Source organism: Sciurus carolinensis, chromosome 4 (assembly GCF_902686445.1).
Source record: "Sciurus carolinensis chromosome 4, mSciCar1.2, whole genome shotgun sequence".
In the NCBI taxonomy this organism is placed as follows: domain Eukaryota; kingdom Metazoa; phylum Chordata; class Mammalia; order Rodentia; family Sciuridae; genus Sciurus; species Sciurus carolinensis.
The window spans coordinates 152,750,772-152,778,243 of NC_062216.1; the positions used below are offsets into that span (position 1 = coordinate 152,750,772).

Consider the following 27,472-nt stretch of genomic DNA (forward strand, 5'->3'; position numbering starts at 1 on the left):
CTTGCCCAGGCTTCCAAGCCAGCTTCCTGTGGCACTAAGCATTCCCCCAAATAGGGCAGTTGCTAAGGAACAAGGATGAACCAGAGTCTTGGGAGCACCGTCAACACCGCACTGATGAGGATGCTCCTGCGCTCCGCGCTCGGCTGCCAGAGCTCCCGAAGCCTGCCAAATCCACTTGCGTCAGGCTGTTGCCCAAGCCCACACCGAGTCTGCATTTGCCAGCACCAACGGTCCTGCTTCTAGGCTTTTAGCTGCAGGAAAATTGAGGGGTTGTGTAGACAAACCGACAGAACCCTCACATTCCCATCCCACCACCCACCAGCCGCCATCTGCCAGCGGCTCCTCTGCGCAGCCTCTTCCCACCTCCTGCTTGTGCTCAGTTCCTACCCCAAATTGGTGACATAAGAAGGAAAGCTCACGTGTGTTGAGCACTCTGTTTTTGGTCAGGCACTGCGCTAGGTATTTTTACATTTATTACCTCATTTTCTCAATCCTAACGTACCTGTCCTCATGGTCAGTAGTGGATCATGAGAGTGGGGAATCTGAGTCTCCAGGAGTTTTATAATGAATCCGTGATGAAGCAGCTGACCACCGACAGCTCTCAGCCTAGGAGTCTTTTTTTGTGGGGAAGGGGGTTACTGGGGATTGAACCTAGGGGCGCTTTACCACTGAGCCACAACCCCTTTTTATGCTTTATTTTGAGATAGGGTCTCACTCAGTTGCTTAGGGCCTTGCTCATTTGCTGAGTCTGTCCTCGAACTTGCGAACCTCCTGCCTCAGCCTCCCAAGCCGCTGGGATTACAGGTCTGTGCCACTGTGCCCAGCGGCCTAGGAGTCTTACCCCTAAATTCCACACTCAGGATTATGATGCTGCAGGATCACGTTACAGGTCCCTGGGCCCAGACTGGAATCGTATGCTCCTCACATTGCTGGTTTACTACCCCAGGACCCACAGAAGGGAGAGACGCCCCCCCACATGTTTTGACTAAGACAGAGGAAGGACTGCTGGCAGGATTCCGAGCCAGCTGAGCCCGGGAGGTGCTGGTTCAAGTGGCCCCCCATCACCCCTGCCTCCAGGAGATGCCTCCTAAAGAAAGCCAGGTTGGCACTGGGCACACTGCTGCTTGTGCACCACCCCCCAGCGCCCTGTGGTCCCCAAATAGACCCCAAATACCCTTCACCCTCCAGCCCCAGTCCCACTGCCTCAGATCCTCTCCCAGCTGCCTCCCAGCATGGCCTCTTCATCCATTCTGCCTTTCCTGCCTGCTCCTCTCCAGGTTGCCTGCTCCTCTCCAGGTTGCCTGCTCCTCTCCAGGTTGCCTGTACTTGGTGACCACCCTGCCTGCTCTGTGTCCCCTTCCTTCTCCTGCTGCCACTCTGTCTACCTCGCTGGACCAGATAGAACGGGTGAGGAGCCAGCAGCCGCCTGTCCTTCTGTCACAGGAATCTGTCATCTCAAGAGCAGGAAAGGACCCAGGAAACCACTCCGCACTCCCTATCGCCTCTTCCTCTTGAGCGAGTGAGGACCCTAGAGGGCAGGCGATTTTTCTTTTGTTTTATTTTTATTCTTTACTTTTTGTGTGTGCTGCTGGGGATTGAATCCGGGGCTTTACCACTGAGTGCCGTCTCCAGCCTGGGAGGCGATTTTGAAGTGAACAGGTGGCAGAGCCAGGAGGAGAGCACACTCCCAGACCACCTTTGGGCCCTCAAGCTCCCACAGGGGCTGCCAGGACCGGAGGAGGGCAGCACAGCCACAGAGGAAGGTCACCCCAGCAACCCCCTCACCCAGCGGGGACAACGGGAGTATTTTTACGATTTACTGATGCAGACACCCTTGCGTGTTAGGAGCCAGCAGAGTCAGGACTCAGGTCTGGTGAGAAGCAGCATCTAGCCAAGAAGTGGGAAAGGGGTGGACCAGTGTCCAGTCGGAGCCTTCAGGACCGGTGTCAGGCCAGCGAGATGGCTCTTCTCATTGGCGGTGCCTTGGGGACCGCAGATGCTCAGGCAGCAAGGCCAAGGAGCCCTCCCACCCACACCCTCAGGCCCACCGAATTTGGTGAGACCGTTCACACTGCAGCTCACCAGTGCCAGGAAAGAAAGAAATCTCAACCGAAACCCCCAGAAAACCTCCCCCAGGGGGCGGCAGAGTGGCCACTTCAGAGGTGGAGTTAGAGCCCTTTATTGGCAGCACTGTATTCTTAGAAGTTCAAAGCGGGGTGTGGGTGGGTGGGTGTGAGTGTACATGTTCCAAACTTGAGCTTTAGACAAAGGGCAGCCAGGCCCCGCCTAGCCCAGGGCCTAGGACAGCCACGTGCTTCCTGAGCATGGAGCTGGTTTGCAGGCGCTCCCAGGTCTGAGCTGCGGAGCTCCGGGCACAGGGTGGATTCACTTCAGCTGCAGCCTGTGGGCCTTCTGGAAGAGGGTGTGCTGATGGAACAGCAGCGGCTCAGGGCTCTGCTCTGGAACAGCTGGGTTCAGGCTTCAGCCCCGCTGCCTACCAGCTGTACGATCCTGGGCCGAGTCTTCATTTGCCAAGTGATACATAATACATAGTAGTGCTTTTTAAATGTGAAAATGCAGCCAAGCCAAAAGAAATAGGAAAGTCCCTTAAATCCTATATACATTTATAAGATTAATTTTTTTCTTTCTTTTTTCAGTTAAACATTTATCTATAAAGAAAATAATTTCATTAAAATCACAGGGTCCTCCCACACAGGCTATCCTTTTTCACCTAATGTATATTTAAAGACACGAGGAAATGTGAACACTCTGTGTTTCTCTGAGACGGCGAGAAGTTTCCATTATATGGCTCTTCCTCCCTGCATCTAACCCAACCCTCTGTGGTGGAAAATGGATCTAAACTCACTGGCCAAGAAAGAGCAGTGACCCTTGACTGCTTCATCTTCAGAACAGGGCGGCAGGGTGCATCTTGCAAGGTGTGTGCGCAGCCAGAGGCGGGTCCTTGGGAGTGCTCGCCATTTTCCTCTGTCCTTCCCACCCGCGGGCTCCCTTCCCAGAGGGGATCTACCATGATAGAGGTGGACCTGCCCTGGTGAATCCAGGGCCTGCTAGCTCAAACTCCTGGTTCTCTGTGCAGGGACCTTAGTGGCAGCATTTAGGGCTAGAGGTCTCCAGTGGCCTCCGCCAGAAGCCATAGCAGAGTCCCTGACCGCAGCTGACTCCGTGAAGCCAGGCTGCTCCTCAGAGGCAGTGGACAACAGTTGTGATCAGCTGGGTGTCTGCTTAGTGTCTGGGCCACCTTCCAGGTCCTGGTATTACATCTCTGCTATAGGATGACATCGGCATCAGTGGGACTCACCTGGATAAAGCGGCTGCCCCCTGTGGGCTGCCCTCTCCTCCCCAATCCTGGAATTAGTTGGATTGTGTGACATTTTCTTCCTGGTGAATATCCAGTGCTGGCCATGTTAGGCATGCGGTACTGTAAGCCTTGCATCTATTTCTTGTCTGAACCCAATAAATAAGGCATCATGTTTCCCCAGCGTGGTTGAGGGATGTGAAGCACATGTAACTGCCTGCCCTGCCATGGATCATGTTGCCCAGAACTGTGGATAAAGCAAGTAGAATGTTCACAGCCGCCTCAGAGGGTTCATATTGACTATTATATTGTCATCAGGGCTGACAGAGGGTGATGTGTGTTTTGTTTTTGCTTAAATGGAAGAGTAAAAATAATGGCAATAGCAGTGATAGCTAAATATACATTCTGAACTTAGGACGTGTGGATGTATTAGGCATTCTGATACAGCTTTAGGTAGATAGATTTGTTCCCATTTTACAGATGAGGAAACTGAGGCACATGGCTAGTATGAGACAGGAGTGGTGTTTGAACTTAATCCTAGCAGCAGCCCTTGTGATGTGGTCTACTGAGTGTTTATTAGAAAGGTCTCTTTCACTGTCCCTGTTACCCATCTCTACTATCAGTGTGGAGTAACAGGCCCAGGTGGCTTTCAGAAGAGTTTTCTAAACAGTTTTTCCTACTTGCTGAGTGAGCTGCTGGCTTTTTTCACTTTTGAGTACAAGGTGGCAAACTTGTAAAGCTCTCAGTGTGGCCCAGCAGGGTCGTCGGAGCATGTCCAGGGGAAGACCATCATGGGTCTGAATCTCCCTGGGGAGGAAATGAGAGACTGGGTGACAAGTCAGAGCACGAGACAGACAGATGCATGACCTTAGATCAAGATCAGGGAGCCAGGCCGGCACAGATGGACTGGCACTTCCAGCAGGTATTTGCGGAGTCGACGGATGGATGAAATTACAGTTTATTAAGCTCTCAAGGGAGGTGTGAGGTTGTAGGTGTGCATATGGCCTCAACGCCTGGGAGTTTCCAGCTTTAAAACACAGTAAAAAAGCATGCAGAGGTGGGGCACGGTGACCAGCCTGGGGGTGGGCCTCAGAGGCCGCGTCTGTTCTGGGGTTTTAAGCCTCTGGCTTCAGCCTTTTTTCATTTCTCCTACAGAGTTAAGGAGCCCTGTATCCAATAAACATTAGTCAACCTATTTTAATATTATCCTAACAACATCATAATTAAGGAGGTAAGTTCAATTCCAAAAGCATCTCTTCATTACTGTCTTCGGAATATAATTTTTTTTAAATTACAAAACTTAATAGAAATATTCCTTATCTATCCACTATGATTGTGGAAAATATTTGAGGAAAAAATTGCATCTGTACTGAACATAGACAGACTTTTATTCCTTGTTATTATTCCCTAAACCATACAGTGTAACAGCTCCGTATGCAGCACTTACATTGTATCAGGGATTGTCTAGAGATGCCTCATAATACAAGGAGCAGTGCAAAGGTGATATGCAAACACCATGCTGTTGTATGTGCAGGACTTTGAGCATCTGAGGAATGGGACGACTCTATTTGGGATTATTTACACGGGCTCCTTTTTCCTCTTCAAGGGGAGGAGAAGGCCGAGTATGCTTGTGTGTTTGTGTGTCTGTGCATATTTAAGCACACCCGTGGACACACCTGTTCCTGCAGGTGAGCCTGTCACCTGTCAGGGCAGCAGGCAGCACTGAGGGGAGCCAACTCTGTCTTCTGCCCTGGTAGGGCGAGATGACAGAGATCCTGTCACCGGAAGTGAGCTGGGAAGTGTTCCCTGGGGTGCCGGGGCCCCACCCCTTTGCACTCTAGGCTCCTGCTTTGCCTGTTGACACTGTGGCTGCCAGGATGGTGGCAGTCATTCCCCGTCTGCTTTTCTTCCACTCCTGTTGTGGAGACTGCTGCTTCGCCCTTTCCGAGCCGGCCCACCCTTGCTGCCTTTGGCTGACCTGCGGCGGGCGGGGAGACTTGGCCCTGGTAGCCAGTGCACACTTCATGGGAGATTCCCAAGAGGCTGGTCCCACGCGTAAAGGAGGCAGATGTGCAGCCCAATCTCTCAAACCACACTGAGAGTCCCTTGGTCTAGCTGGACACGCACCAGATCTGTCAGGTTGCTAGGCAACCAGAAGCAACAAATACTTGTGAGGCTGGGATGGAAGGGGTGAAAACCAGACTTTTTCTAAATGTCTCCATCACTTGACATAATAAGAACCCTACCCAAGCGCTCTGGCGTCCTGGGCTAACTTGCATCACCCTCCATCTTGGCCAAGTGCTCAGGAATCAGGATGCCTGGGTGCCCTCTGTCTTCCCCAAGTGGCTGCTTGTAACCATGCATAATTTATACTCCTGCAGCCTTGGTTTGCTCATCTCTCAAATGGGCATAATAAGGTTCCAGTCTCCCAGAGAGTTAAATGAAATGTTGGACATCAGCTTCTTAGAGCAGAGCCTGGCAGATCATCCGCGCTTAGCAGCTGCTAGCTGTTGTTATTGCTTGTGCTGTGAGCTTTCTCGGCAGGCTGTCTTGGAAAGACGCTTCCTTTTGGAAACCACAGAGGCCTTCCAACATACATGCCCCACCTCCCCTACATTCCCAGGGTCTGTCCAGGAAGATAAATAAAAAGAAGCTATCGTTTCAGCTGCCAGGACACACACCTCCGCCCACCTCCTTCCTCATTCTCCAGCCACAGGCGACCTCACTGCTGTGGCAGGACTTTCCTTACCAGCTGCTGTCATGGGAGCAGACATCCCTGGGGCTGCGCGACCTCTGTAGTCTGTCTGAGCCTCCTGTCCTCCTACCCAGGTCCACTCTCAGCCTTCAGCCCCTGCAGAGGCTTTCAAGTGTTTGGGGAGCCAGATCGAACCCCCCTTTTCCCTTGGTGTCTGGGAAGCAACACCCACCCTGCTTATTTCCAAAGGCCATGCTTCTTCCTTCTGGCCAGCTCATTACATCGGCTCCACGCCCGTCGCCACAGGAACTTGCTCTGGAAACCTGCCTGGTGCCCCGCCCTCCCTGCAGAGCAGTAGCTACTGACGTGGACCCTTCCCTTCCCTTCTCACCTCCTTATCTGCAGAGTCAGGGTGAGCTCATGGCAGTGGTCACCATCCAGCTGGAGAAGGCTCACTGCCTTCCACTTAAATGTGTAAAAGTCTTTGTGTTCTTTCTTAAAAACAACTTTATTGAGGTATAATTCATCTGCCATACAATCCACTCATTTCAAGTATACAGTTCAGTGGTTTTGACTGTTGTGAATTGTGCATCCATCACCGTAATCAATTTAGAACGTCTTCATCACCCCAAACAAAAACCCCCATGCCCTTTAAGCCATATTCCCCCATTCCTTCATTCCTCTGAGCCCTAGGTAATCATGATCTACTTTATGACTATGGATTTTGCTATTCTGAGCATTTAAGTAGAATTGTAATATATGACCTTTATAATTATTTAGTATCTTCTTTTATTTAGCATAATGAATCCTCATTCATATAACATGCATTGATACTCTATTCCTTTTTGTGGCTGAATAATATTCCGTAGATATACCACATTTATTTATCCAGTTGGCAGTCATGTGGGATATTTGTCATATCCTTTAACTAGGATTTCTAACTTTTTTCCGTACTAGGGATTGAACCCAGGGGTGTTTACCACTGAGCTACATCCCCAGCCCTTTTATTTTTTAGTTTGAGATAGGGGCTCACTAAGTTGCTGAGAGTCTCAATGAGTTGTTGAGGCTGGCCTCAAACTTGCAAATCCTCCTGTTTCAGCCTCCAGAGTCACTGGTATTATAGGCATGCACCACCACGCTCAGCTTCCTACCATTTTTTGACAAGGAGAGACTTTAAAATCATTCTTATCATAGCCCTTAATTATCTCTTAGTTTGCTCATGAATATAATCCCTCTGCAAACATGTTCTGAGCCTGTAAGAAAATGAAAGTGTTTTTTTTTTTTTGAACAATTATATTTGCCAAAAGAAAGAATTCAGATGTATAGTTTCTCTTTTGCTTTCTTCTGTATAATTATTTAGGCTCAAAAAACTCAATTTAGATGAGGGTTCAAACTGGCTGAGGAAAAAATAGTGTTTCCCTAGAGAGGAAAATATTATGAGTAAAACAAAAAATACCCCAGAATTCTTGCAGAGGAAGCCACTCCAGGCCTGCATGCCTACTTTATAATAGGAAGCGACTCTGGGTCAGGTGGGGTCTGGGACGCCCGTGTCTGATCTCTTCCTGCCGAGAGCCGGTGTTCCCTGGCACGTTCTCTCCCCAGGCTGCTGCTGAGCTCTACAGAGCTGCCAGCCAGGCCCAGGTGGAACTTCTCAGTTCCCCGGTTCTCTGATGGTGTCCCAGTCTGAGTGTGAGCACGAGGTCAGCTGGAACTGTGGGATTGAGTGGGGTAGGTAGCAGGCCAGGACCAGGATGCAGGGACCACACAGCTTCGAATTTGGTCCCGTGTGTCCCTCGGTGAGGACAAACCTCCTGCGTGCTGGTGCTGGGCCAGGTGTCATGGGACGCAAGGGCGTGGGATTTCCTGTCCCTCTCTTAGACACCTGCCCCAAGGAGTTCTTCCTTGAAAATCTCAGCGGAGTGGTAAATGCGCCTTTCTCTCTTTCACTCAAGGGAGTAAAAGGCAGATCAGATGCCACAATGTAGCAAGAGGGCAGGCAAAACCCCAGCAGACCTATATCAAACCATATTTGGGAAAGAAACAAACTTAATCCAATCTCATCTCTCTAAGGGGCTTCTTCTTTCTTTTTTTCTTTCTTTATTTTAATGTTTTGTTGTTGTTGTTGTTGTAGATGGATACAATACCTTTATATTTATTTATTTATTCTTTTTTTAATGCGTGAGGATTGAACCCAGGACCTCACACGTGCTAGGCAAGTGCTCTGCCCCTGAGCCCCAACCCCAACCCCTCCTTGGGGCTGTTCGATGCTGTCCTCCATATTCGTAGGGAATGTGAAGACTCCGGCTTTAGAACCAGTAGATCTTGGTGGTTTGAGGCAGATGAGTCCTGTCTGGGAGCTTGTGATGTCTTGGAGGTGCAAGGGTGATACCTCACACCCTCCAAGAAGGCTGTGACCCCAGTGGCCTACACACGGGATGGCCGGCACAGCAGGGCAGTCCGTAGGAGCTGCTTCTAAAGCTCTTTTTCCCCAGATGATTTTATTTTTTCTCAAACTGGTACCCAAGTTTCAGGAGGAACAGTTTATAAGAAAACATTCAGAGTCCTTTCCCCATAGAATTGCACTAGCTCTTTGTGCTGGAGGGACGCCATCTTTGTCTCCCCCACCCCCAGCACCAGGATCCCGTGAGTGAACCACAGGGTGGGGCACACAGCAAGCATCTGATAAGATAAATGTGAAATCTGGGAAGTCTGCAGGGAATTCACCTGTCAATTTAATAAATCTCAAGCAGTACAGCCTTTGCTACTAATGGCTCTAAACTTTGCAGCAATTGTTGTTTTATGTTTACATCCTAATGTTAGAGGGTTCATAAACAGAAGAGCCAAAAGCAGATACAAGAAACTTAGAACACTATGGGAATGTCACAGATGTCCAAGTAGGCGATTGGTGTTTCCTCCAGGGCAACGATGGCTCTGTGACTTAAGGAAGCATGGCAGTGTTTGGTGATGCCTTCCCTTTCCATACAGCTCTTTTCTCCATTACCATCTCACCCCGTTCTCTCGACTTCCAGTAAAACAGTGCCACATGGCTCTGCAGAGGCTGCCTGCCACCTCCCTGCTGGGTGGCTGTGCAGTGAAGTGGGCTAAGCTTATTTCCTAATTATTTGGGGGGGCATGTACTGGGGATTGAACTCAGGGGCACCTGACCACGGAGCCACATCCCTGCCCTGTTTTGTATTTTATTTAGAGGCAGAGTCTCACTGAGTTGCTTAGCGCCTCGCCGTTGCTGAGGCTGCCTTTGAACTCACGATCCTCCGGCCTCAGCCTCCCGGGCGGCTGGGATTACAGGTGTGCGCCACCTTGCCTGGCTCATCTCCTGATTTTTCATCCATTTACTTTTTGCAGCGCTGGAGTAGAACCTGGGGTCTCACACGTGCTAGGCAAGCACTCCCACATGGGCACATCCCGGCCCTCCTAGCCTTTAAAACGGGGATACTAACGCCTTCCCCTGGGATCGCTCTTTGTATTATATGAGATTAGGTATGAACAGTCCCATAGTAAGTGCCTACTAAATAGCCACTGTTACTGTATTATTGGGAGTAGTCATCCTCACTCTCAAGACGAGGAAACCACACATGGTGGTTTGGAGAGGTTGGCAGAATGGGAAAGACGGTCCAGTCCTTTGGCCTCTGACGTCTCCTGTCCTCCTCCTTAGCCGACATGTGCTCATCAGGGGTGTCTGGGTGTGTCCGTTGACAACATTGGCCACGACAGTGTGCCCCTGTGCCGTGTCTCGGGTGCACTCAGGTTTTAAATGTCTACTTTTGTATTCGCAGAACATCATCAAGAAGGTGATTGGGCAGAAGTTTGTGTACAAGTTCGTCTCTTTCCCAGAGATCCTGAAAATGGATCCTCACGCGGTGGAGATCAGCCGGGAGAGCCTTTTGCTGCAGGACAGTGACTGTAAGGTCCCTCCCGAGGGCCGCGAGGCCCACAAGCACGGCTTGTCCGCCCTCAAAAGCACAAGCCGCAACGAATACATCCACTCAGGCCTGTACTCGTCCTTCACCATTAACTCCCTGCAGAACCCCCCAGAGACCTTCAAGGCCATCAAGACAGAGAAGCTGGAGGAGCCGCCCGAGGACAGTCCCCCAGTGGAAGAAGTCAGGACTGTGATCAGGTTTGTGACCAATAAAACCGAGAAGCACATCACCAGGCCGGTGGTGTCCCTGCCTTCCACGCCCGAGGCCACGGCGGCGTCCGCCTTCCTGGCCTCCTCTGTCTCAGCCAAGATCTCCTCTTTAATGTTGCCAAATGCCGCCAGCATCTCATCAGCCTCGCCCTCCTCCTCTCGGTCCCCATCCCTGTCCCCCAACTCACCGCTCCCGTCTGAACACAGAAGCCTCTTCCTGGAGGCTGCCTGCCATGACTCGGATTCCCTGGAGCCCTTGAACCTGTCGTCAGGCTCCAAGACCAAGTCTCCATCTCTTCCCCCAAAGGGCAAAAAGCCCAAAGGCTTGGAAATCTCTGCGCCCCCGCTGGTGCTCTCGGGCACCGATCTCGGCTCCATCGCGCTCAACAGCCCAGCCCTGCCCTCGGGATCCCTCACCCCAGCCTTCTTCACTGCACAGGTAAGAGCTCTTCCTGAGGCCCTGGCCACACCCAGACTCACGGCTTAGCAAAAGGAGAAAGAGCAAGCAAAGCCACTTCCCTCCCTCCAAGAGAGAATCCCAGAGCCGGGGTCTGGGAGCCACTGTGTAAATGGGAAGGGAAGGTGCTTTTCTATCCTCAGCCTGAGGTTCACACACTAGAAAAGGCGTAGTATATTGACGACAGAGGGATGCCTGATTGGGTTCTTGCTTTTAGTAGTCTAAAGTGTCCAACAGGTGGAACATGCACACTGGCTGTCAAGGCAGATGTAAGGAATGATTTCCCATGGAAAATTGAGGGGACAGATTTCTACTTCAGGAGCCCTTGGGCCTGGGGGACTTAGTAGCCATTTTTCCTGTTAACAAGAGAGTCCGTGTTCACGGATACCATCATTGCATTTGTGAGTGTTGATCTCTCTGGTCGTGTTGGTCTCTAATAAGAAACGCAAGGCCTACCTTGAGCAGGACTCGATTGTTGGAAGCGCTGGGGAGAGGAGCGCACAGTGGGGCACGGACATCCTGGTTGCAGTTAACCTGGGAGAAGGCAGCCTTTTCCTTTAAAGAAAACATCAGCCAACTGGATTTCTGCTTCCCCTTGAACACTGGCAGTTTGGTGGCTGAGTCTAAGTACTACTTTGGGGGTCACCAACCCGGGATCCCCATGGATTCGGTTCCTGGCATCCCGGCTTCCTAGGAGTGGGACCCTACATGATTTTTCTCTGAGTGAAATGGATTACCATGAGGAGGAGCTGGTAGTGGCCCTGCTTCATGAGCTAGCTCCCGCTAACCCGTGGATGCTCCTGTCGTGGAGCTCTGTGACCCCTGGTGGGGGCCTGTGTGAGCTGAGTAGTTGTCCCCAGGTCGTCCCTGGTGGCGGCAGCAGCGGATGTGGTGTCTCCCCAGGCGCTCTCCTGCACACTTGTCTCACGCTGCCGGCTTCCCTAGCAGCCCCATGGCATTAGATGCCACCGCCCCGGCTGAGGTGAGCGGAAGTGGTGACGCCCTTGTCCAGCATCACCCACCAGGAGGTGGAAGTGAATGTGTGTGCCCTGAAGTGAAATGCTCTTCCGACCCTGGGGGCGAAGCCAGCTGTCCTGTCCCCGCATCCATGGGAGTCTGCAGAGCAGCTTGAAAGCGCCTCCTGGCCACTTCCCCCTGGCTCCCCACAGCTTTGCTCATAACTCAAGCTTATACGAGAGCTGGAAATACTGGTTCTGCCCTGAGGCGGGGTCCTGGCCTCACTGGTAGGTTGGAGGGCGTGCTCCTAAACCAGGCCTCCTTCAACAAAGTGAGAGCCCTGGCGGGGAGGGCCTGCTGCTTACCTGCTCCCGTGGCAGCTCAGGGAAGGAACTGGGGAAGCAGCCCAGGTGGACCACCCAGCCCACTCCTTCCCTGGCCCTTGTGTTTGCAGCTGTAAGGCTGAGAGGGTCTAGAGCCAGGCCGGGCCATCGATTCCAGTGTCTCATTCTCTTAGCCTTTACCACCATGCCCGCCCCATCTGAGGAGGTCAGCTGAGGTTCGTCCTGGAGTTTTGGACTTGTGTGCTGTGAGCACAGGGGTAGCTCCCCATGGTGGGGCTGGCTGTGGAGAGGAGGGAGAGGGGGATCTCAGGGGTGCAGGCACATTAATGGACACAGCGCAATTTGAAGGGACAGCACTCACTGTTGTGGCCCAAGCAGGGAGGAGAGTGTGTGAAAGGTGGACTGTCATGAAGGACCCTGGCAGCCGCAGCTGGGAGCCAGCGCTGGGCCAGGAAGGTTGAGTTAGTGCCAGGAAGTCCAGAAATTAGGCCAGGGCTTCCCAAGGGATGGAGGCAAAGGTGGGGAGAGTGGAAGCAGGACCCAGGCTGAGGCTGGGCCTCCAGATCCCAGGGGAGGCATGAGGTAGTGTTGGAAACCACGTAGAACTAAAGGAGCCACCTGCCGCTTTGAGGAGGGTGCGGGTGGCAGAGCCTCTGGACCCCAACCCCACCTTGAAGTTCCCTGAGGCTCTGCATCTGGTGAGGCTGTGGGTGGCCGACAGGGAGGGAGACAGGGCAGGAGCCAGCCATGTGGTATCCAAAGCTGAACTCTGCCTGGTTACCTGAGATCAGACAGGCTGTTCGTGGGTTTTCTTTTGACTGATGAGCTTGGGTCCTTTATATAATTAGGGCAGCTTGAAGTCAGTGTAAGTCCTGGATCCTTAGAGGAGCCCTCCCGACACACTGCTCTTGGGGGTATCCCAGAAACTGGCCCCGATGCCCTTAGCTCTCCCTCCGGGGGGCAGTCAGAAGCAGCAGGGCGTCGCAGAGCTGGGCATCCTATTCATCCCCCTGGGCCTCGGCCTGAAGTCCGTTCCCCAGTGGCTTACCTCCAACCTTAGCACCTTCTGTCCATCACAGAAACTCTCCTTTCTTCCGGGGCTCATGCTGGGTGCAGTCTGTGGGCACGTGGCATTTGGTGATCCATGGGAACCTCCTGTAAACTTTTCCCAAGAGTTAGCTTTTGAAGAGAAGAAACTCGATGCCATTCAGGGTTGATCATGTCCAGCTAGAAACATGGCCAGAAGAAGGGTGGAGGAGCCTAGGCCTCACTGTGGCATGTGGGTACAGTTCTCTGCAGGGACCTTATGGAACCACATGCCTCATGTCGGCCCAAATACAGATGTGAAACTGGGATTCAGCACAGTGTGCATAAGGAATCAGCCTCATTCCGCTGCTCCCTGAACCACGGCTTGCTTCAGAAATATCTGGTGCATCTGCCGGGAGCTATACAAAGTGCAGTCGAGATTACTCTTGGTTTTGAGTTTGTAATGAAGATTATTAATGTAGCCAAAGCCTCCTCAAACATGGGATTACCAGAGGCTGAAAAACTTAAACACAAAAGCCAACTAGGTACCATGGAGCCATGACCTCAGAGCTCAGCTGCCGAGGTCACAGTTGAGAGTTGGTGAAAAGCAAGGCTGATGTCTCTGTTGGCACAGGTCCTGAAACTGAGACGGGGGATGAGCCAGGATGTGAAGCCCTCCTGGTCCCTGGCCAGGCACCCTGGTAGCCAAAGGGGTGCCAGCTGGAACTTCTGATTCAGTCTTTTGTATCATCCCTCCCTCTTCTTACCGTCTGCCTTTTTGTTCAGTTTCTCCCACATCATATCTTAACAAGGTGAAGTTAACTCAGAACCCAAGGCTGGCACATTTCATTTCCCCTCATGTATGCCAAGAGCTGTGTTAATCTCACTTGTGCTGTGTTAAGATGCTGAACTCAGATATGTGGGGCAGCGGGCATGCCTTCACCATCGGAGTCTGAAGATGCGTGCCCCGGGACGTTTTATTAGCAGTGGCCCAGGATTAGCACTAATGGAGTGGAGACAGCCTACTGAGGGCCAAAATGCTAAAACCCCCTTCCTTTGTTACTGGTTGGCAAAACAACTGTGAGCCAAAGTCAGCAAGTGGGAATTTGGAGCAGCATGGATGTGGGTGGTGAGGAGCAGTCAGGGAAAAGGGCAGTCTGTCCCTGGGTAGGGGCCTCCCCTCCCTAGCCTACGGATCTGGGCTTCCCTGTTCATCTTACTGTCTCTTTTGCCACTGTAATCAAAAGGGGAAAGGTGGTTTTCCCCTCCCCAGGGGAACGCGTTCTTGGTGCACTTCCCCAGCTCAGCCTGAGCTCTCTCCACAGCCAGAGGGCAGAGGAGGTCCCTGCAGGAAGGAGCTCTCTGCAGGGCTGGTGTCCCTCCAGGAGAAGGGTCTTGACTTCTCCAGCTCTGGATTGCAAGGGCAACCTTAGATTGATTGATTGATTGATTTTTTAAATCCCGAGGTGGAAGTCATGGATTCTCTTGGCATCTGTTATGTTTAATAAGACATCAATAGACATCTCAATTTCTTTTTTCCACCCTGGGCTCTGGGCTCTGCCTCCTCGCCCCTCTCCTTGCTTCTTCTGTCCATCCTTCCTGGTTCTACTGCCTTATCCTGTTTTTCTCCTCCCACTTTCTATTATCTACTCTAGACCTATATGAGATTCTCCATTTGTCCCCTTTTTCTTAAGATCAGTGCCTCACAAACTTCTGTGGGAAGTTTGGATAAAGTTCTTAAAACCATGTTTTAATTTGAATCAAGTAGGGGTTTCTAGAGACTCACAGTCCCCTTTGAGATTTTGTTTTTTAATACCGAGGTGGCAGTCATGGATTCTCTTGGCATCAGTGTTAATATAAGATTCGAGATGTTTGTACAGCCTGCTCAATAGACATTTTTTTCTCCTTCAGTTTTCCTACAACCTGAATGATTTACTAGTTTCCTAAATTACCAATCATCAGCAAACAGTTCTTGCTTAGCAGCTCATCCATATCCTCTTTAGTTGATCAAGTTAACAGATGCCTACCATTTTTATTTAATTCATTTGGGAGATAATCGCTGAATCCCTAGGCACTTGTAACTACCTGAGGATACGGAGGACAGCAAGATAGACACAGGCCTGTTCTCAGGGGCTTACTGTCCAACAGGTAAAGAATATGGGACAATATATAATTTAGGGAGGTGTAAATTTATGGGGGACCCTGAAAACTGAGGAATTCAGACTTGTTTCGACAGGAAATTAACAGTTTCAAGTGAATCAAAAATTCCTTATCAGAATTGATCAACAAATAATTGTTGAGTGTCCATTTTTTGCAAGACATAGAAAAGACACCAGAAGTACAAGAGTCTGTTTTGATGGCCTTAGGACCTATCATAACAACGAGGTGCGTACATGCAAGACAGCACATGGCAAGAATCAAATACACCATGCAGAGAAGCACCTCCGCTCAGTTCCGCTCATATGAAGACATGGATCAATAGTCCCTGGTAGGCACCCATAACTTAGCTCAAGTAGCTTAATATAGCATCTCAGATGCAACACAGAGGCATACCGAGGCACAAGGAACACTAAGAAGAAGGCATTAACTTCGCTGGAGGAAGGACTTTGTGGAGGGGCGTGACTACGCCCGGACTAGGATCAGGAGGAATTTTTCTGGTAGACAGGGTGAGGAGAGCATGTGGGCAGGGAGCAGCTAGGGGCAAGGCACACGGATGTGAACTAGCTTTGTGCATGGGGGAGGTGCAGCAGCTCAGTAAGATGAGAGGATAAATCAAAAGGGAAGGGGAGTGGCGGGAGATAAGGCAGTGGCCAATGCCCGAGGGGCACACGCCGACACTGTTTTAGAAATCACCTGATGGCACCGACTGGGAAGGGGGAGGCCGGATCCAGTTAGGGTGCTAGAGTCTTACTCCAGGTGAGAGGCAGCGAGGACGTGAGGCTGTGCACAGTGGGACAGGGTCAGAGGAGATGGGTTGAGAGACTCAGGGAATGCTATCGACAGCACATGGGGCCTAACTTGGGGGTGGGAGAAAGCCGGAAGTTGAGTATGAAGAGGGTGAGGGACAGTCAGCTCCTGGGTAAAGAGTCAAGAGTTCATTTGGGGCCATGTTGAGTTTGAGGAGGCTGTAGGACATTTGGGTGGAAATATCCAGCTGGAGCGGGAGCAAAGGAGAGTTTGGAGCTGAAGAGAAATTAGGGAGTCATCAAGATGTGAGGGGCGGTTAAAACCATGGAAATGGGTAAGGTCACTCTTGGAGAGGGTCTGCAGCCCAGGGAACTAGGGGCTGGGTGGCCAGGAAGCTGCGGGATGAGTGTTGAGAGACTGGAAGGTCGGAACTCCGTGGCTCTCCGTATGTTAGTGGGCTCAGGATATATCAGGCAAAGCGATGCTCACACAGGGACGTTAGGGAGTATCTGAAACCAGATTAAGGGGGAACCCAGAAATGATGCTAAGGATGCTGCCTTTTTTTTCTCCCTGAAACTGTGACTTTTGAATGAATATGCCATTTTAAGGTAACAATTTGGTGGCAGTGTGCAGAACCGATGGGGAAGGGGGACCTGAGACAGGTGGCCTGGGTTAGGTAGTCGTGTAGGATACCTTCTTGTAGAGTGATAGGACTGAACGCAGAAGGAGTGGAAAAGAGGGGTACCCGGGAGTGTGGATTCCAGGAAAGCTCCAGACTCCCTGGCGTTATGCATCTTGGCAAGTGGGACATGGGGTAGTGGACGGGGCCATGAGTAGAGCAACCTTGTTTCTGGCACCTGAAACATACTTGTACTCTCAGTCAGTGTTCGAGGAGGGGATAAATGGTACAGTTGACAGAAAACGAAGAGTCTTAAGAAGCAGTGGATGTAGAAAGATGATGAGCTCAAGTTTGAACATGGGCACTGCAAGCGGAGATGGCAGTGAAGAGCGAGGGGACGGGATGGGACATGGCCAGGGTTGCAGATGGCTTCAACCCATCAAGTATTGAGGGGCTGAACACTACAGGAGGAAGAAAGATGAGCAAATACCTTTTAAAGACTACAGAAAGAGGGAGCAGAAAGATATGCAAATTACCATGAGATGAGGCAGCACATGCTAAATGTCAAGGGAAAATGTGGCTACGCTGTGTTCTAAAGATACACGGGGAGAGAGCCCATCCGGTCCAGGGAAGATGAGGAAAGGCTCCTTTGAGGAGATGGCATTTTGATGGGCAAAGGGAGGGAGTAGAAAAGAGGGCATTGGAGGGCATGATCCAGGCAAAGGGCTGTGGGCAAGGGCCCAGCTGGCACAAGCCCAGGTGGGCATGTCTGGACAAGGCCAACTCACCTTGTTTGGCGAACGTGTGGGCTTTTTAGTTGACTCAGTTATGTTACGTAGAAAATTGAGTGGAGACGAAAAGTGAGATCCTGGCAGGAGGGTCCTTCCCCTTGCAAGTGAATGCCCAGGCGCTTCCGTCCCTGGCAGCCTACGGGATCAGGAGCTCCCTGTGGCCACTTGTTAAAACAAGCATTCGGGGTGGAGGAAGAGAAAGCATAGGTTTTGCTTGTGGCTTCTTTCTTTAGCTCTTTCTCTCAGTCACCTGTGCCTGCCCAGCTCCGCAAGCATGCAGAGAGATGGTAAAGGCTCACGCTGCTCCAGAGATTACTCAGGACAGGATTTACAGGAACTTTCCTTTAAAAAAAAAAATATAGCCAAATAGCTCTTTAAGGCCACGGGGTCTTCAGGGAGAACAGGGATGCGTGGGAGGAGTGGGTGATGTCATTTCACAGTGTTTATTTGCATGCATTATAGAAGGCATTTCAAACCTATCCAACAAGGCAGTGGATTCCCTTGGAAACCAATGTGCAAATATCTTACATCCAGACAGTTATGAGTACCCATTTTAGACTACGGAAATCTAGATTCTAAATCTTAAGTATCACCTAAAGGATTAGAAAGTAATAGGTGTGTATTTCTGACCTTGAGAGAAATGTAGCTGTTTTTTGCTTTTAAAAACTGTCCCCTTTATTTTTTTTGTACTGGGCATTGAACCCAGGGGCACTTTACCACTGAGAGCTACATCCCTTGTTCATTATTATAATAATAATTATTATCATAATTATTAGTATTGAGACAGGGTCTCATTAAATTGCTTAGGGCCCTCCTAAATTTCTGAGGTTGGCCTCAATCTTGTGATCCTCCTGTCTCAGCCTCCCAGGTCACTGAGATTACAGTCATGTGTACCACCCTGCCAGGCTGAAGACTGTCTTTTTAGGCTTTGAGAAGCCTTCATTGATGGATAAACCAGGAGGCCCTAAACACTCTGGTTATTAAATGTTAATGTAATATACTGTGGTTGGCACCTGGCTCTGGAGTAAAATGCAAATACTAGTTCTCTGGTCACCTGAGCCTGTGGATTTGAGCCTGAAAGCACAGCTAACTCAGTTTTGTCCATCTGTTTCAGAGCATTAAGTACTTTTCAATGTACAGTTGAGAATTTCACCCATAGATGAAATACATTTAGTAAGGTCCACTTTTAATTACTGATTCATTTATTCATTCAGACACATTTACTAAGCACTGGGTGTGATTATAGTCACTACAGCTTGCTCAACCTTGCTGTGTGCTGGACACATACTAAGGGGTTTAGATGGATCATCTTATTTAATCTTCCCAGCAACCTTGTAATGTAGGTATTTTTTATTCTCCCCTCCCCTTTTTACAGATGTGGAAGTTGAGGCACAGAGAGGTTAGGTAGCTTGCCTGAGGTTTCCTAGCTGGTATGGTTCTGAGATTGGAACCCTGGCAGAGCTCACGCTGAGCTGTTAATTCTCAACAGTTAGGCCAGATGGTCCTGGCATACTTGCAAAACTGCCTTGACTAAAACAAATGAGGAGCTTATTCAAAACATGTATTTATCCTAGTAACCTCGTAGGTCATTGAATATGTAGGAAATGCCAGAGTCAAATAATTTGGTATAAACTTGTTTACCTTTCAGCACTGCATGGTTTGAAGACCTTTAGATGTTTGTCTCTGTTCCACTGAACAGAGCAGACCTTTCAATTCAGGTTTAAGCCCGAATGCTCTTGATAATTAATGAAGCTGCCGAGGCCAATTCTAGGGAAAAATAACACGTTAGCGTCCAGTGTGATGCAGTCTGAAACGCTGGCGCCTTTGCTGTGGTTCTTACACAAAGCACTGTATTGACACCACAGATCCACAGAGGGACTTCTAGTCACCAGAGGTGCAAAACCACCCTGGGCTGGGGAGTTTGCCACTGCTGAGAATAAAAGCCCTGCAGATTTACCAGCCAGGGAAGGCTGTTTCTTGTCCTCTTTCTGGCTTGTGGGCCAGGACTCCTGCTGCCCATGTGAAAGCAGATGCCAGCGTAGCTCTCCTGAGAGACTCAAGAGTATTGGCTCTACATCCAACCTGACAAGAATCGCCCCGCACGCCCCTCACCATTGCCAGGGTAATGAATTCTCACCAATTCCACCTCCAGAGTGAAATCTGGAAAACCCAGCTCAGAGCTTTTTAAGAAGCAGTCACGGGGTATTTTAACAGCAGATTCTAAGCTATTAAAGGGCTGGTCAATAATGGAAGGTGTGAAGAAATAATTTTAAAATGACTGTGTGTACTTGTGTGCTTATAACCTAGGTAGAGTGTCCACTGTAAAAAAATAATTCGAAAAAAAATTAAGCCCCTTCCTGGGACCCTATTTTGCCTGTACACTACATTTTCTTTAATTTAGGAGGGGGAGCAAATTGAAGAGACCTTTTGGACAGAAGTTGCTACAAACTTTTGAGTTTTCCACCAGAATAGCAATACCTCTTTCCTTTATAAATTGCTAATAAAATTAGCCTGGTTGAATTTATTGAAGAAAAACTGTTCACGGCCTTACAGAAATCAAGTTGCCCAGGTTTCCTAAGATGGTGAGGACTGCTTCTTGGTCCATGGGAGTGAACCTAACCACTGTGCTGCTGTTGACCACCCGAGTCAGGTGGACTGCTATCAAGGACTATCTATGTGCTCTATTTCCCAGACACCAAATGGACTGCTTCTGACCCCGAGTCCACTGCTCTCCAGCATACACTTCTGGAGCAGCCTTAGTCCAGTTGCTCCATTGAGTCCTGCCAGGCTGCAAGGGCCAAACACGCTGTTCCAGGTGAGTGTTTGGAAATGAACTTGTAAGCATAGAACTTCTAAGGGATGTCCTTCTCTCAATCCTGCAGAGGCTTAAGATGGTGGTTTCTGCTTCATATTTGGTAAATATGTTGAGTTTACAAAGGTGTTTACAGGGACTGGACTGCACACCCTTTTAGAGGTAGACATTTTTATTGAGGCAGAAATGGTGTGCTTATGTCAGCTGTCCATAAGAGCAACAATTAGTTCTTGAAGTGTTTTGTATATTTTGACTACAAAAACTGGACATTTTTTTAGGGAAGTATAAAACTTTAAAAAAATGACAATCCAGTTTTTCATGTACTGATTTACTTGAAATAAATTAAAAACTAAAAATATCAAAGAGTTTCCCCCTACTGGGATAGAAAAGTTACCTGCATACTTCTGAATCATAATCAAGTTCTTCTTGTTCTGTGATTTAAAAAAAAAAAAAAAGAGAGTATCCAGGGCATTGTGTTAAAAAACAATTAATTGCTTTATCTTGCAGAACACTCTGGATTAGGAAAGCATTATTTATTATTCACTTACATGCTAGAATCTTGCAGTAGTATCACTTTCTATCATATGGATATTGGTAATTTTTTTCTTTGATACCAAAAGATTGTTACTCACCCACCCAGGTTGTTATTGTTTGGATGTGTGAGTATAGGTAGGACAGATCCCCTAGGGACAGGAATGAAGCAGGGCTAGACACAGTGCAAACTCCCCCTACCTAATTCTAGCCTTGTCTCATCCACCCTGCATCCCGTGTCCCCCAGTGTGGTTCCTTTCAAGCCAGCTGCAGTTCTTTGGCTCCCACGCCATTTAGCACTCAGCATTTTGCCTGTTGATCTGGCAAACTTCAGTAGACTGTGGGCCCTCAAGACTGGAACTGTGTCCTGTTCCCTATGTGTCTCCCAGCATCTAGCATGTTGCTTGGTATACAAATGATGTCGGTCATTATCAGTGACTGTCTAAATGAAAAGATGACAAGGAATTCATAAAGAGTCAACAAAAGATAAGTGTTAACAAAAAGATCAAGTCTCTTTACCTTCTGATTTGGTCATTTTCTTGTCAAATCAATATATGCCAAGTTACCTTCTCTGTGCCAGAAGCATGATGTACAAAATGAGATTTAGGGTCTCATTGGAAGAATGGTGAGCTAAAGAGATTCTAATTGCTATCTTGCTTCTTTGGCTTACTACTGGAGTTAAGGTTGGGTATCATGATGTGACTACATCCTGGAAGCAACTGGGTTTCTTCTTTACCCTGGCTTTTATTCCTATCACATGAAATCAAGCTTCGGTCATGCACAGCAATACATTGATTTTTTTTTAACCATTTTAACTTAGGGAAGCAAAAACTAGTAATTTTAAGTAAAATTAGCAGTGAGGAAATCTAGTACTTTAAAAAAGCTTTAGCCTGGGCATCCTAATCTTTTGATAGGGAGATAAAAGTCCTCATTGTCTGAAGGCTTAAAGTTAGAACAGCAGTATTCTGGGAATGAATAGAGCAGAGAGGAGTTATGTGGCTACAGTGAGCTCCTGGGGGCAGGACCCAGAGTTTCCGTGGAGTTTGGCAAGTATTTGTAAACAATGAATGGCCTCTCTTTTCCCTCCTTATTGGGAATTCTGCCACGATTGGAATACAGCTTGGTGACATCATAGGAAAGCCTTGGGGAATGACTGGAACTATGCTAATTTTCTAGTCCAGTATTCCCAACAAGTACTGCTCATGTCCATGGTGATTTGAAACATTATCAGGACCTCTGGGAGTTGGGATGTATATACATGGTGGTTCTCAAAATTAGCATCCAGTCACCTGGATGGTGTGTTGAAGTAAAGATTGCTGAGTCCTCAAGTCTTGGATAGGGTCTGACATAAACATATCATTCAAGTTCCTAATAATGCTCTTGGTCCAGGGGTGATATTTTGAGAACCACTGGAGGCCAGTGGAGGTTCCTAGGTTACATTTGGAAATCTGAAGAATAAATTGCATTGTGTGTGGTGAGGAGTAGTACTGATGATTGGCTCAGGGGCACTGTACCACTGAGCTGCATCCTCAGCCCTTTTTGAGACAGTCTTGTTAAATTGCTGAGGCTGGCCTTGAACCTGTGATCCTCTTGCCTCAGCCCTGAGTTACTAGGATTACAGCCCAGGTCCACTATACCTGGCTTTATTACTGCATTTAAAGGCTACTTGCATAATAGTTTCAATTTTAATTTCACCAAATAGACCCCTTGGTGCCATTGAAAAGGCGGCCGCCCCCCAAATAATACAGTCCAGTCTGGTTGGGCCCTCTTTTTTGGTTGGATTCATGAAACTAAGGGAAAACAATTTTGCACCTTTTAAAATACTATTACGCTTCCAATGAAAATAGTAGCTGAACATAGCAATTTTTAAAATGGTAAACAACAAAACATGGTAAGAGGAAGATTTTCTGAAAACAGACATTACAATTGATGGATATTCAGCATTCATATTATGATTATGTCCCTTCTAAACTAATGAAAATAATCTTTTAAAATAACAAACTTCTTTCACATATGCTGTTAATGTATTGGCAAAGGAAAACAAAATATTCAGCCTACCACAAAATTTAAGTGATGCTGGCAGGTTTCCTGTTGTGATCTTTGCAAACGTAGGCTGGAATCCTGAGGGTGACAGCTGACACAGCTGAGGAGTTTCTGCACATGATCGTTCTTGCACATTCATTGTTCATTCATGTACAATCATTATAGCTAAAGAATTTCAAAGAAGGAGAAAGGCACTAACCATTCTGGAAGAGGTATGCTTTCTAACTGAGAAACGTTTTAGTAAAGAGATAGATGCCCAAGATACTGTGCTAAGTGTTGAATATCAAGGACCTGGATTTACAAATAAAGTGAAATGTCTCTTTCAATTGGATAGTTTGCATTTTAAGCTTACTTGTCTGTTCCACTCCAACTTTTTAAACAGATTTTTATCAAATTTGAAATGCACCCAGTAGGTACAGGTACATGTTGAAACCAGGTGGAGCTAGTTAAATTTGCATTTGAGACTGTGCGCAAATTTTTAGTTCAACAAATCTAACCCAGCAAATATTTGCAATGCTCTGCAGCAGGGACTGTAAGAGATGAATAACAGGAGAGTAAACAAAGTGTTGCAGGGACAGAGGGACTGAGTGGTTCTTTGCTTCCAAGGACCAGAGAAACTCTGAGGAAGAAACAGTGCTGTCTGACTGAGCTGGGAGAAGGGACAGGATTTTGATAGAGAGGCAAAGCATAGTTTAGCACCTAATAGATCTGCCTGGTTTGGATATAGACAGTTTATTCAGGAAGAGACTCGGTGATAGATGAAGTCTGAAAGGAGGCATGGGTCTTGAACAGTTCCACCTTAATCTGTTGTTATACCTTCAGGCGTGATATCCATGTGAAGGAAGAATTCAGTAGGAAGTGGAAGGAACAGGAAGATAGGAGAAAATTATTACACTACTTCAAATACTGTAGGGGCAGTCATCTTTTAGGGTAGAACAGTGGACATAGTAATCAATTTGGAAGACATTTCAGAGGCAAGATTGAAAAGACCTTGAGTTTGATTTGAGGAATAAGTAGGTAGTAATAATGAGGAAGAGGCAAAAGGACTAAGTGACAAGAAGACTGGCAATGTTTTAGTAACAATAGCTAAAACGTATTGAAGGTTTCCTGTGTGCCAGTCTGGGCCATTCTTCATGGCTTCTCATTTAATGCTACCAGTAGTTCTATTTTAAAGATGAGGAAACTAAGGCACAGAGACATTGCCCTGTTTACCAATCATACACTATTAAGTGGCAGAACCCTGATTCAAATTTAGTTTGTATTCCTAGCCACTACTCTCACTGACTTAGAGCACCAGAGCAGAGCAGCTTTCTCGGAAAAGCAGCATTGGCTGGGGACGTCTAAAATGGAAATGGTTGTCAAGTTCAGATAGGGCTATGGAGAAAAGTAGGCTGAGGATAAAAGTTTGGCATATGCTGCAACTTAAGAAGGACTGTGATCCGCCCCCAGCCCCTCTCCCCAACACACTGTCCTCAGGCAGGAACTGATCTGCCTTTCTATCAAGCACCTTTTCCTTTTGGTTCTTTAAAGCTGCCCCAGGTTATCTCAGGTCAGCCATCCCAAACATCCTTCTGACGCTACAGGGTTGATCTGTCCATTCCTACTCTATAGATTAGATGCTGAAGGACAGGAAATGGAAGGGAATAAAAGTAGAGGGACAAATGGGGTCCATACATGGAGTACTGGGCTCCAGCTTTGCTGTCAGCTTCTGCCAAACGTGTCCCCAACATTAGCTACTTTCTGGACCATCTGTAGGATCTCTTATATTCAATATAATTTGTGCTTTTATTACTCCCATTTCTATTAAATACTCATTCTGTGAAGGAAAAGGGGGGCTGTAATAAAGAGCCAATAAAAAGAACTAAGAAACATGTCAGTAAAGCCAGGCTAATTGAGAACTGTGACAATTGAGTGTACAGAAATAAAGAGGGGCAGAAATCAGTGATCTCTTTTTAAAATAACAGACAAGACTAATAAAACCAAAGGGGATTCTTTTGAAAATATCAACAAGATGGACAAAAAACCCAAAACACAAGATTAAAAAAATACCAACAATGAAAATTCAAGACCTGCTCTTCTTCCAGTGTTCACTCCAAGTCAATGAGAATAGTGGTTAGGAGCATAAATAAAAAAGTATAAAGTATATGTGAAGAGTTTGAAAAAACAGTTGAAGTGGACAACATTTTAGGAAAAAATTAAAAATTCAAAGCACCAGGAAAGAAACAGAACCTTGAATATACCAATATCCATTGAAGAAACTGAAACAGTAATGAGACACCTCCTAACCCCTATCCAATAAGAAGTTGGGCAATTTAGTACAAATTCCAATCAGCTTAAAATTAGGTGTTGCTCCTTATTAGCTGTGACCTTTAATGAGAACTTTAACTGTTGTTCTCATTTGTAAAATGGCGATAATAAAACTTACTTTGTATCCCCTAGATATTAAATCAAAGGACAGCACTTGATAAACAAGAAGGCACAGACATAAATAAGTTACTGAAATAGTCTGAAAATTGCAAAAATATACTTACTTGTTCTACAAATATTTATTGTACTCTAACAGGTGCCAGGCTCTGTATTTGATATTTAGTGCTGAAGCTTAATATTTAAACTTACTCTGGACTAAACAGGAATTAAGCTACAAACAGTATAGGAGATCATTTTGACACAAATCATCCTAGGCAATAAAATATCTAGGTGCAGACAGTCAAGTATTAACAGGAGACCTTTACTTCTGCTCGTTCACTTGGGAGCAGATGATGCATTTGCTTCAGACCTGACACTTGTCACTAAAACATATACTCTTTTACTCTGCTATTTATCATCTTAGTTGCTAGCAATACAGAAATTAACTTTACACTTTTTTTTTTTAACTTATGAGTCATCTTTCTAATAAGTTTGACATTATTTATCAGGGAAAATACTTTTTCAGGGGCTGGGGTTAGAGCTCAGTGGTAAAGGGCTTGCCTAGCACGTGTGGGGCACTGGGTTTGATTCTCAGCACCACATAAAAAGGTCCACTGACAACTAAAACAAAAAAATAAACTCCATTTGTGTCCGATGAACTGAAATGCATTCTGCTGTCATGTATAACTAGATAGAAAAAAATAAAAAGTATTTAAAAAAAGAAAATACTTTTTCAACTCTAAGAGATACTTCTAACTCTTTCAAGATAAATAATCTTCATTTTTTGGTTACTGAGAAACATCTTTGAAGTACTCATGAAAAATGATGACAAATTCCAAAATATAGTATTAGAAATTACTGATTTATAGAGTCTGGTTGAAAAAAATTTTTTTCTCAATATTTAAAGCAGATCAATATTCCTAGATAGCTTAGAATCTTTTAAAAATTATTTGAATATGCTTTTGGAACATCTAAATTATGTATTTTTTTCTAGTAGCCTATCATATAGAACAATTAAGGACATTTTATGGGTCTTATTCTTCTTTGGCTCTAGGTAATTTTGCAATTGTCATCTTTAAATTACTCTATAAAATAGATTGGCAATTGTTCTATCTCAGGGGTGGTGAGAGAACCAAACTACTGTGGTCTGTTTAGGAATGTAAGGAACCCAAGTTTTTCCCAGTGGATTTGTAATAATTATTTAAAATGTTTTTGTCCCCTGCAGTTCCCCACACTGCTTAACAGCCATATGCCAGTGCCAATCCCCAGTCTGGACAGAGCTGCTTCTCCAGTACTGCTTTCTTCAAGCTCTCAGAAATCCTGATGACGTCTGGCTGCAATTAAGGACTCATTAACTGATCAAATTTGTCCCCATGGGCTAGTTTACCTGTGTCATGAGAAGGACATTGTGAAACCCTGTCAATTTGGTTTGCACTTTTCATAACATGGACAGTCTACATTTATGTTAGCATTTTAAAAACTTTTTTTATATATTCAAGTATATATGAAAATCCGTTTGCATTAAGTGACTTTTAATGTTTTGTTTTTATATCCTCTTAGCTCTTAAGTGTTGAACACTGTTGACAGTGAAGAACTTTTCTTAATGTTTTCAATATAACTAATAAGGATGTGAACCTTTTTTCTCTTTAATTCTGCATATGCTGAACTGTGCTTGTATACACACTATAACCAGCTGTGCCTTCCTTTGCATTTAGTTTTATGTAAATGATTTATATATTTTTAGTATTAAGAGAAAATGTTTGAAAGACAAAAATTAGTATCAAACAGTTCTCTAATAGAATTTCATTATTTTTCACAAGTAGGCAAAATATGAAAGCATATTCATATCACTTTTTCCTTTTGCTTTCAATTGTATAAGAACTGCCTTAGAATCTCTTTTGAATTGAAATCCAGTAAATGTAATGTCCAAGTAACATTTTTATAAGAATAAACTAAGCCATATTTAGACAATAAACATTCATAAAAGAAAATGTTCTAAAGCGCATTTTTTAAACTGAAGCCTTAGATGTTCATCTTTTCTCCTCCCTAACAAAAATATGAAATGGAAAGTTACCAGTCCATACCATCCAAACTGCTATACTTTCTAGATGAGTATATTCTTATTTCAAAAGATCAGTCCTGGTTCTTTCTATGGAAAAAAAATCACACCCACCTGACATATTTACTGTATTAATAGGAATTGGGTTTCTCTAAATACCTGGAACCATATTTAACATTTAAAAATCTAATGTTTTGAAAGCTCACTGGTGATGAACTCAAACAGCAAAGAAGCAATTTTGTAGCACTTTTGTGAGGATAGTCACAATTTTTGATGGATCAAAAAATGTACTGTAATGCAAATATAGAACTGTAGGTATTGAAGGCATTGCTTAAGGAAATGAGACATAGGATAAACTG

At 46.6% G+C, this 27,472-nt stretch overlaps 1 protein-coding gene across 2 annotated transcripts in view; it reads left to right on the forward strand.

Moving 5' to 3' along the window:
• The window catches only part of Elk3 (ETS transcription factor ELK3), a 60,645-nt gene extending 33,833 nt beyond the window's left edge, over positions 1-26,812 (forward strand). The window contains exons 3-5 of one of the 2 annotated variants that reach the window (XM_047550085.1): positions 9,806-10,600; positions 19,955-20,077; positions 26,280-26,812. In XM_047550085.1, coding sequence (XP_047406041.1) covers positions 9,806-10,600; positions 19,955-20,077; positions 26,280-26,378 — 1,017 coding nt within the window. In that variant the 3' untranslated portion in view covers positions 26,379-26,812. The other variant, XM_047550086.1, reaches the window with a different exon arrangement.
• Positions 26,813-27,472: the final 660 nt, after the last annotated feature.